Genomic DNA, 12,545 nt, shown 5'->3' on the forward strand with positions numbered 1-12,545 from the left:
ACATGTGACTGCTGTGGTTACCAAAATGGAGATTATAAAATTGTCACTGCCAGCCTTCCACATCCCTCCCCTTTGGTCTATTCCCGCCTTATTTTATGAATAATTACACTGCAAATCAGCCAATCGCTGGGATTCATTCCACATTTCATAATGTTTGACCGGTGAAATACACAATCATGTAACCGTTTCCGGCGTGACTCACTGACAAGCCCTCTCCAGTCCGCCAAGTGCATTATTCCCCTTGCCGACTTTAGCCTCCCCTTGAGCCAGTGTCGGTCTGGTGGGGCCCGTTATCGGCTGGAGCTATCCTCGACAACCCTCAAGAGATTGGCGGCGAAAGTGTCGAAACCGAGGAATAACCGCGCAGCTTGGACTGTATTATATCGTATCTGCATGGAAGCGAATGGTTTCGTGTCCAGGCGGGTGGACACACCAAGCGTCGATGCCGGGGTTGCTGCTGGAGCTGCAGGGGCAGACATTCGATGGCTCGGCGGGAGGATTTTGGACGCTACGGAGGGGTTTGTTGGTGGTCTGTCACCGCCACGGATAACAGCGGAACCGGACTTTACTGCGGTGTTGCAACTCCGAGCAGCCCCGGAGCCCACGGTGGCTGCTACGGAGACCGAAATAGACTACGAGGGGCTCCCCCAGGGTGTAGCCACCAGTACACACATGTTAGCCGGAGCCGTGGCTGGCATCATGGAACACTGCCTAATGTATCCCATCGACTGTGTGAAGGTAAAAGAACAAAGGTTAAATAAAATAAAAACTAGAAAAAACTAACTAGTCAACATGAATAAATGAGCCTTTAGCCAGGCGCTTGATTGCTATTATGTAGCTAAGCTTGTAGCGTCAGTTGCCGGTGTCTGAGGCGAGTTGGCTGTTCACAATTACTCCAGAATGGAAAGAGGGGAGGAATAGTTAGCTAACTAATTGTGTAGATACAGCACGTCTGCACACAAGTGTTGCTAAAATAACACATATACACATTCCCCGGTGACATGTACGTTGTCAGAGGAGCCACCGGCAGTTGTTTAAATTGCCAGCTAAGTTAGTTCGTTAGCTAACGGTGTTATTCAGAATCTCACCGTTGTTGACCTGCATCCCGTGGGTAGGCCCAAGCCTGAGCTCGAGTAGGTTGCTAACTAGCGACGGTGAAAGTGACATGTCGCCAAATAATGATCTAGGCTGCTCGTTTGTTATTTTTAAAATGTAGTTGTACTTTTAAGCCAAGGTTAATCATTTCCCGCGTTAGTTAGCTGACCGACAGGAGAGGAGCCAGCCAGGTTACGTGACACATGTACACTGAGAAGTGTGTAATGAAACGTTAGCTACCTAACCAAGTATCACACAAAGTGCTCTTATCTACCCATGTAGGGCCTAGTTAGTTGTACACACTTGCCTCACACTAGTCTCAACTATAATGCATTGAAGCTTGTCCATCTAACTATATGACACCGGTTTGTTTTGGAGCAGTAACACTAGCTAAAGGCTATAAAGGCACAGTTGTTATGGCTGTTATCAAATCCATATTTGTATCGAGCTAGACTAGATCATTGCATAATCACCACTTTGTTTCATAATCCACAAGGAGAAGGGAAAGTAGTTGGTTAGTCTTGGTTAAAGTGTATGTTGGTCACAAGGCCCTGGATTGGAGATACTCAATAGACTCCTGTCTACTCACTGATGTCAGCTGGGCTGCTGTTGTTGCACATGATTACAAGCTTTTACTTGAGTTATTACCACTGGAGGGTTCACTGAAACAGAACTGCAGATAAATGTAGCTATTTTATAGAATGGATGCCATTGATTCTCAACTCAACATGGAGTTTTTGGTTCATCCTGTGCCCTATTTGCATAGCTAGGTTGTGTATCTGAACTTTGTCCAGCCACTGACTGATCCAACTAGTTTGAGTTTAAACAGGGTTTGGCACCCATTGGCTGTCCTCACCCCTGATCTCCCACCACCTGGACAGATTAATAGGTTGTAGGGTGAGAATGAGAACCTCAACTGAACACCTATAACCTCTGTTACCTTATAATCCTGCCCCATACGATCATGATACACACATACCCTTTGGTCTAGAATACCTAGTGTTTTCAGAAAGAACATGGAGTAGCCAGCCAGATAGAAAAAGTAGCAAGGCGGGCTCCCTCGGGGTGCTAAGCTTTTTATTTCTGCCTACTTTGGTGGCCTCTAGTACTGTACATTCTAATGCTAGAATGTATTTTCAACCATGAAATATCATGAAATAACTAAATAACTTTTTTATGGTGTTAGTTTCATCAGCTGCTGTACAATATGATGTAAAACACAGGGAAACAAAATATTTTGACTGCACTGGCCCTTTAATAAAGAATCCTGTAAGAGTCTGACTTCCACGGGCTTCAAGCTTCCACCCCTGTCCTGTACAACCATGGTACACCCATACATACCCTTTGGTCTAGAATACCCCTGTCCTGTACAACCATTTACCCCATACATGGTACCCATTGGTCTAGAATACCCTGTCCTGTACAACCATGGTACACCCATAATATACAACCCTTTGGTCTAGAATACCCCTGTCCTGTACAACCATGGTACAATACATACCCGTTGGTCTAGAATACCCCTGTCCTGTACAACCATGGTACACCCATACATATCCTTTGGTCTAGAATACCCCTGTCCTGTACAACCATGGTACACCCATACATACCCATTGGTCTAGAATACCCCTGTCCTGTACAACCATGGTACAGCCATACATATCCTTTGGTCTAGAATACCCCTGTCCTGTACAACCATGGTACACCCATACATATCCTTTGGTCTAGAATACCCCTGTCCTGTACAACCATGGTACACCCATACATATCCTTTGGTCTAGAATACCCCTGTCCTGTACAACCATGGTACACCCATACATACCCTTTGTCTAATACCCCTGTCTGACAACCATGGTACACCCATACATATCCGTTGGTCTAGAATACCCCTGTTCTGTACAACCATGGTACACCATACATACCCTTTGGTCTAGTACCCCTGTCCTGTACTGGTACCCATACATATCCGTTGGTCTAGAATACCCCTGTCCTGTACAACCATGGTACACCCATACATACCCTTTGGTCTAGAATACCCCTGTCCTGTCATGGTACACCCCATAAATTGGTTTAATACCCTTGATCCTGTACCATGGTACACCCATACATACCCTTTGGTCTAGAATACCCCTGTCCTGTACAACCATGGTACACCCATACATACCCTTTGGTCTAGAATACCCCTGTCCTGTACAACCATGGTACACCCATTACCCTTTGGTCTAGGTGGTTAGAATACCCCTGTCCTGTACAACCATGGTACACCCATACATATCCTTTGGTCTAGAATACCCCTGTCCTGTACAACCCTGTACACCCATACATATACCCTTTGGTCTAGAATACCCCTGTCCTGTACAACCATGGTACACCCATACATACCCATTGGTCTAGAATACCCCTGTCCTGTACAACCATGGTACACCCATACATATCCTTTGGTCTAGAATACCCCCTGTCCTGTACAACCATGGTACACCCATACATATCCTTTGGTCTAGAATACCCCTGTCCTGTACAACCATGGTACACCCATACATACCCTTTGGTCTAGAATACCCCTGTCTGTACAACCATGGTACACCCATACATACCCTTTGGTCTAGAATACCCCTGTCCTGTACAACCATGGTACACCCATACATACCCTTTGGTCTAGAATACCCCTGTCCTGTACAACCATGGTACACCCATACATACCCGTTGGTTAGAATACCCCTGTACAACCTAGAATACCCCTGTCCTGTACAACCATGGTACACCCATACATACCCGTTGGTCTAGAATACCCCTGTCCTGTACAACCATGGTACACCCATACATACCCATTGGTCTAGAATACCCCTGTCCTGTACAACCATGGTACACCCATACATACCCTTTGGTCTAGAATACCCCTGTCCTGTACAACCATGGTACACCCATACATACCCATTGGTCTAGAATACCCCTGTCCACCACACCCCATGGTACCCCTGTCCACAACCATGGTACACCCATACCCTTTGGTCTAGAATACCCCTGTCCTGTACAACCATGGTACACCCATACATACCCTTTGGTCTAGAATACCCCTGTCCTGTACAACCATGGTACACCATACATATGATTGGTCTAGAATACCCCTGTCCTGTACAACCATGGTACACCCATACATACCCTTTGGTCTAGAATACCCCTGTCCTGTACAACCATGGTACACCCATACATATCCGTTGGTCTAGAATACCCCTGTCCTGTACAACCAACCACCCTTTGGTCTAGAATACCCCTGGTACAGCCATGGTACACCCATACATATCCGTTGGTCTAGAATACCTGTCCATGTACAACCATGGTACACCCATATCCGTTGGTCTAGAATACCCCTGTCCTGTACAACCATGGTACACCCATACATACCCTTTGGTCTAGAATACCCCTGTCCTGTACAACCATGGTACACCCATACATATCCGTTGGTCTAGAATACCCCTGTCCTGTACAACCATGGTACACCCATACATATCCGTTGGTCTAGAATACCCCTGTCCTGTACAACCATACACCCCATACCCTTTGGTTGGTCTAGAATACCCCTGTCCTGTACAACCATGGTACACCCATACATACCCGTTGGTCTAGAATACCCCTGTCCTGTACAACCATGGTACACCCATACATATCCGTTGGTCTAGAATACCCCTGTCCTGTACAACCATGGTACACCCATACATACCCATTGGTCTAGAATACCCCTGTCCTGTACAACCATTTAATACAATACCCCTGTCCTGTACAACCATGGTACACCCATACATATCCGTTGGTCCTGTACAACCATGGTACACCCATACATACCCTTTGGTCTAGAATACCCCTGTCCTGTACAACCATGGTACACCCATACATATCCTTTGGTCTAGAATACCCACCCTACATACCCTTTGGTCTAGAATGCCCTGTCCTGTACACCCATACAACCATGGTACACCCATACATATCCTTTGGTCTAGAATACCCCTGTCCTGTACAACCATGGTACACCCATACATACCCTTTGGTCTAGAATACCCCTGTCCTGTACAACCATGGTACACCCATACATACCCTTTGGTCTAGAATACCCCCTGTACAACCATGGTACACCCATACATACCCATTGGTCTAGAATACCCCTGTCCTGTACAACCATGGTACACCCATACATATCCGTTGGTCTAGAATACCCCTGTCCTGTACAACCATGGTACACCCATACATACCCTTTGGTCTAGAATACCCCCCTGTACAACCATGGTACCCATACATATCCGTTGGTCTAGAATACCCCTGTCCTGTACAACCACCCATACATACCCTTTGGTCTAGAATACCCCTGTTGTACAACCAGTACACCCATACATATCCGTTGGTCCACCCCTGTCCTGTACAACCATGGTACACCCATACATATCCTTTGGTCTAGAATACCCCTGTCCTGTACAACCATGGTACACCCATACATACCCTTTGGTCTAGAATACCCCTGTCCTGTACAACCATGGTACACTACCATACATACCCTTTGGTCTAGAATACCCCTGTCCTGTACAACCATGGTACACCCATACATATCCGTTGGTCTAGAATACCCCTGTCCTGTACAACCATGGTACACCCATACATATCCTTTGGTCTAGAATACCCCTGTCCTGTACAACCATGGTACACCCATACATACCCATTGGTCTAGAATACCCCTGTCCTGTACAACCATGGTACACCCATACATATCCTTTGGTCTAGAATACCCCTGTCCTGTACAACCATGGTACACCCATACATACCCTTTGGTCTAGAATACCCCTGTCCTGTACAACCATGGTACACCCATACATACCCTTTGGTCTAGAATACCCCTGTCCTGTACAACCATGGTACACCCATACATATCCTTTGGTCTAGAATACCCCTGTCCTGTACAACCATGGTACACCCATACATACCCTTTGGTCTAGAATACCCCTGTCCTGTACCACCATGGTACACCATACATACATATCCGTTGGTCTAGAATACCCCTGTCCTGTACAACCATGGTACACCCATACATACCCTTTGGTCTAGAATACCCCTGTCCTGTACAACCATGGTACACCCATACATATCCGTTGGTCTAGAATACCCCTGTCCTGTACAACCATATGGTCTAGAATACCCCTGTCCTGTACAACCATGGTACACCCATACATACCCATTTTTGGTCTACAACCAGAATACCCCTGTCCTGTACAACCATGGTACACCCATACATATCCGTTGGTCTAGAATACCCCTGTCCTGTACAACCATGGTACACCCATACATACCCTTTGGTCTAGAATACCCCTGTCCTGTACAACCATGGTACACCCATACATACCCTTTGGTCTAGAATACCCCTGCCTGTACAACCATGGTACACCCATACATATCCGTTGGTCTAGAATACCCCTGTCCTGTACAACCATGGTACACCCATACATATCCGTTGGTCTAGAATACCCCTGTCCTGTACAACCATGGTACACCCATACATATCCTTTGGTCTAGAATACCCCCCTGTACAACCTGTACACCCATACATACAACAACCATGGTACACCCATACATATCCTTTGGTCTACAACCATGGAATACCCCTGTCCTGTACAACCATGGTACACCCATACATATCCGTTGGTCTAGAATACCCCTGTCCTGTACAACCATGGTACACCCACCCTATTCATACATACCCTTTGGTCTAGAATACCCCTGTCCTGTACAACCATGGTACACCCATACATATCCGTTGGTCTAGTACAACCATACACCCCGTTGTCCTGTACAACCATGGTACACCCATACATACCCTTTGGTCTAGAATACCCCTGTCCTGTTGGTACACCCATACATATCCGTTGGTCTAGAATACCCCTGTCCTGTACAACCATGGTACACCCATACATACCCTTTGGTCTAGAATACCCCTGTCCTGTACAACCATGGTACACCCATACATATCCGTTGGTCTAGAATACCCCTGTCCTGTACAACCATGGTACACCCATACATACATATCCGTTGGTCTAGAATACCCCTGTCCTGTACAACCATGGTACACCCATACATATCCGTTGGTCTAGAATGCCCCCCCATACATATCCGTTGGTCTAGAATACCCCTGTCCTGTACAACCATGGTACATATCCTTTGGTCTAGAATACCCCTGTCCCATACATACCCTTTGGTCTAGAATACCCCTGTCCTGTACAACCATGGTACACCCATACATACCCATATCCGTTGGTCTAGAATACCCCTGTCCTGTACAACCATGGTACACCCATACATATCCGTTGGTCTAGAATACCCCTGTCCTGTACAACCATGGTACACCCATACATATCCGTTGGTCTAGAATACCCCTGTCCTGTACAACCATGGTACACCCATACATATCCGTTGGTCTAGAATACCCCTGTCCTGTACAACCATGGTACACCCATACATATCCGTTGGTCTAGAATACCCCTGTCCTGTACAACCATGTACACCCATACATACCCATTGGTCTAGAATACCCCTGTCCTGTACAACCATACACCCATACATACCCTTTGGTCTAGAATACCACTGTCCCATACTACCACTGTATACTGTGATGTCTGCTTTTGGCTCTGGGCAGTCTGCCTTAAATCAGTTATTAATGTCTGAAAGCTTTGGAGCCCTGGCCGACCATAAGGCCTGTCATTTACAGCCTTCAGGAATAATTCATACCCCTTGATTTATTCCACATTTTGTTGTTAGACTGAATTCAAAATTGATTTAATAATTGTATTCTCACCCATTTACACACACTACCCCATATTGACAAAGTAAAACATGTTCTTAGAGATGTTTGCAAATTTATTGAAAATGAAATGCATAAATATCTCATTTACATAAGTATTCACACCACTGAGTCAATAAATGTTAGACTGACATTTGGCTGTAATTACAGCTGTGTGTCTTTCTGGGTAAGTCTCTAAGAGTATCATTTATTAACTTCTCCAGCTCAGTCAAATTAGTTGTTTATCTTCGCTAGATAGCCATTTTCAAGACTTGCCATAGATTTTCAAGATGATTTTTAAGTCAAAACTAACTCGGCCATTCAGGAACATTCTTTATCATCTTGGTAAGCAACTCCAGTGTATATTTGGCCTTGTGTTTTAGGTTATTGTCCTCCTGAAAGGTGAATTGGTCTCTCAGCAGACTGAATCGGGTTTTCCAATAGGTTATTGCTTGTGCTTAGCTCTATTCAGCTTTAGCTTTATCCCCCAAAAAACTCCCTGATCCTTGCCGATGACAAGCATACCCATAACATGATGTAGCCACCACCATGCTTGACAATATTAAGTGGTACTCAGTGAGGGATGTGTTGTGATGGATTTGCCCCAAACTTAACACTTTATATTATGGACATACAGTTAATTTCATTGCCACATTTTTTTGGCGTTTTACTTTAGTGCCGTATTGCTAACAGGATGCATATTTTGGATTCTTTTTAATTCTGTACAGGCATCCTTCTTTTCGCTCTGTCATTTGGTTAGTATTGTGGAGTAACTACAAGTTTGTTGATCCATCTTCAGTTTTCTCCCATCACAGCCGTTAAACTCTGCACCTGTTTTAAAGTCACCGTTGGCCTCATGGTGAAATCCCTGAGCGGTTTCCTTTGTCTCCGGCAACTGAGAAGGAAGTGTCTTTGTAGTGACTGGGTCTACTGATACATCATCCAAAGTGTAATTAATAACTTCACCAGAGGCTCAAAGGGATATTCAATGTCTGCTTCTTTTTGTACCCATCTACCAATAGGGGCCCTTCTTTGCGAGGCATTGGAAAACCTCCCTTGTCTTTGTAGTTAAATCAGTGTTTGAAATTCACTGCTTGACTGAGGGACCTTACACCTACCTGTATGTGTGGGGTACAGAGATGAGGTAGTCTTTCATAAATCACGTTAAACACTATTATGCACATTGTTTAAGTCCATGTAACTTTATTATGTGACTGAAGCACAGTTTTACTCCTTAATGTGTTGTGGCTTGTCATAACAAAGGGGTTGAATACTTATTCACTTGACATTTCAGCATTTTGTTTTTTAATAATTTGTCAACTTTTCAAAAATATTTCCACTTTTACATTATGGGATATTGTGTGTGTGTGTGTCGGCCAGTGACACAACATCTACATTTGAATCCATTTTAAGTTGAAGATGTAGTACAACAAAATGTGTGAAAAGTCCAGGGGTGTGAATACTGTCTGAAGGCAAGGTACTGTATTTTCACTGTCCTGACCTTTTCAGGATCAATCTTGACTGTTGCACACTTTCCTGTCACTCATTTTAGTAAATAGGGACATGTCTCAAGTCATTGGGTTGCTGTAAGGCTGATACTGGTGTTCATGGGCTAGTTAGAGACCACTACTTCTTCATTTGATCTGGTTGATTTCCCAGCCCGGAGTCCTGCCTTGTTGAAACGGTGCTCTGACAGACGTCACTCGTGGTTAAATAAAGGAATTTGCGTTGGCGCTCCTTCCTTCTCATCTCTTGCTGTTTCCTCCATAGATTTTCAAAATACCCATTTCCTCATTGCTGCTGGGACCTTTTTACAAGGTGTGTCACTGTCTCTCTGTGTCTCAAATGGCAGCGTATTCCATTTGTAGTGCCATAAGACTCTGGTCAAAAGTAGTGCACTATTCAGGGTACAGGGTGCTGCAACACTGGCCTGTGGGTGCCGTTTAGGACACACTCACCCTGTTCTGAGCTGAGGAGCCGTTTCTCTTCACTGCCCGCCCCTTTTGAATACGACCCAGGACTTCTAAAGGACCTTTAGCTAGAAGACAGGTCTGCCGCTTATCTAGCTTGGCACTGTACCAGTTGGCCCGTGGGTGCCGTAACGCCGGCCCGTGGGTGCCGTAACGCCGGCCCGTGGGTGCCGTAACGCCGGCCGGCCCGTGGGTGCCGTAACGCCGGCCGGCCCGTGGGTGCCGTAACGCCGGTTGACCTGAGCCTGGCATCATCAGTGTAGTTGCATGATTTCCAGTTAGGCCCATTCAGCTACAGTACAGAAACTATTTCAGAAAGCTGCCAATAGAGATTTACTGCAATGCACAGCCAGTATGAGGCATGATCACACTAGACCTTTAAGGGATTAACAATAAGAATCATTCTTGGTATGAATTAATGGACGACGCTAGTAGCTTCTAAATGTGGTATTGGATCTGATGAGACTGTTTATATTGAGGTCACTGTGACAGCGAAGAGGAATGGCAGTTGCCAAGCCATGAGGATCAAAGCCCCAAAACCCATGAGGACAAGTGTTATAGCAGCCATGAGGACGAGTGTTATTACAGCCATGAGGACAAGTGTTATAGCAGCCATGAGGACGAGTGTTATAACAGCCATGAGGACGAGTGTTATTACAGCCATGAGAACGAGTGTTATTACAGCCATGAAGACGAGTGTTGTAACAGCCATGAGGACGAGTGTTATAACAGCCATGAGGACGAGTGTTATAACAGCCATGAGGACGAGTGTTATAACAGCCATGAGGACGAGTGTTATTACAGCCATGAGGACGAGTGTTATTACAGCCATGAGGACGAGTGTTATAGCAGCCATGAGGACGAGTGTTATAACAGCCATGAGGACGAGTGTTATTACAGCCATGAGGACGAGTGTTATTACAGCCATGAGGACGAGTGTTATAGCAGCCATGAGGACGAGTGTTATAACAGCCATGAGGACGAGTGTTATAACAGCCATGAGGACGAGTGTTATTACAGCCATGAGAACGAGTGTTATTACAGCCATGAAGACGAGTGTTGTAACAGCCATGAGGACGAGTGTTATAACAGCCATGAGGACGAGTGTTATAACAGCCATGAGGACGAGTGTTATAACAGCCATGAAGACGAGTGTTATTACAGCCATGAGGACGAGTGTTTATTACAGCCATGAGGACGAGTGTTATTACAGCCATGAGGACGAGTGTTATAGCAGCCATGAGGACGAGTGTTATTACAGCCATGAGGACGAGTGTTTATTACAGCCATGAGGACGAGTGTTATAGCAGCCATGAGGACGAGTGTTATAGCAGCCATGAGGACGAGTGTTATTACAGCCATGAGGACGAGTGTTATTACAGCCATGAAGACGAGTGTTATAACAGCCGTGAGGACGAGTGTTATTACAGCCGTGAGGACGAGTGTTATTACAGCCGTGAGGACGAGTGTTATAACAGCCGTGAGGACGAGTGTTATAACAGCCGTGAGGACGAGTGTTATAACAGCCGTGAGGACGAGTGTTATAACAGCCGTGAGGACGAGTGTTATTACAGCCGTGAGGACGAGTGTTATTACAGCCGTGAGGACGAGTGTTATTACAGCCGTGAGGACGAGTGTTATTACAGCCGTGAGGACGAGTGTTATTACAGCCGTGAGGACGAGTGTTATTACAGCCGTGAGGACGAGTGTTATTACAGCCGTGAGGACGAGTGTTATTACAGCCGTGAGGACGAGTGTTATTACAGCCGTGAGGACGAGTGTTATTACAGCCGTGAGGACGAGTGTTATTACAGCCGTGAGGACGAGTGTTATTACAGCCGTGAGGACGAGTGTTATTACAGCCGTGAGGACGAGTGTTATTACAGCCGTGAGGACGAGTGTTATTACAGCCATGAGGAAGTGTTATTACAGCCGTGAGGACGAGTGTTATTACAGCCGTGAGGACGAGTGTTATTACAGCCGTGAGGACGAGTGTTATTACAGCCGTGAGGACGAGTGTTATTACAGCCGTGAGGACGAGTGTTATTACAGCCGTGAGGACGAGTGTTATTACAGCCGTGAGGACGAGTGTTATTACAGCCGTGAGGACGAGTGTTATTACAGCCGTGAGGACGAGTGTTATTACAGCCGTGAGGACGAGTGTTATTACAGCCGTGAGGACGAGTGTTATTACAGCCGTGAGGACGAGTGTTATTACAGCCGTGAGGACGAGTGTTATTACAGCCGTGAGGACGAGTGTTATTACAGCCGTGAGGACGAGTGTTATAACAGCCGTGAGGACGAGTGTTATTACAGCCGTGAGGACGAGTGTTATTACAGCCGTGAGGACGAGTGTTATTACAGCCGTGAGGACGAGTGTTATAACAGCCGTGAGGACGAGTGTTATTACAGCCGTGAGGACGAGTGTTATTACAGCCATGAGGACGAGTGTTATAACAGCCATGAGGACGAGTGTTATAGCAGCCATGAGGACGAGTGTTATTGCAGCCATGAGGACGAGTGTTATAGCAGCCATGAGCGCTTGAGTTGAGTATAAACCAACATGGAAGTGTCAATGGCAGCCACAGCAACCATGACTTTCCTCACAAGACAAGGCCAAACACTGTTTTTATGTGCATCCCAAATGACACCATATTCCTTCTATAGTG

At 45.8% G+C, this 12,545-nt stretch overlaps 1 protein-coding gene across 1 annotated transcript in view; it reads left to right on the top strand.

Moving 5' to 3' along the window:
• The first annotated feature begins 171 nt into the window (after positions 1 to 171).
• Positions 172 to 12,545, top strand: part of LOC127919180 (mitoferrin-2-like) — a 29,697-nt gene continuing 17,323 nt past the window's right edge. The window contains exon 1 of the mRNA XM_052502590.1: positions 172 to 738. Within this exon, the coding sequence (XP_052358550.1) occupies positions 394 to 738 (345 nt within the window). The 5' untranslated portion in view covers positions 172 to 393. The remainder of the gene's footprint in view (positions 739 to 12,545) is intronic.

The sequence above is a fragment of the Oncorhynchus keta genome, unplaced genomic scaffold (genome assembly GCF_023373465.1).
Source record: "Oncorhynchus keta strain PuntledgeMale-10-30-2019 unplaced genomic scaffold, Oket_V2 Un_contig_15955_pilon_pilon, whole genome shotgun sequence".
Lineage (NCBI taxonomy): Eukaryota > Metazoa > Chordata > Actinopteri > Salmoniformes > Salmonidae > Oncorhynchus > Oncorhynchus keta.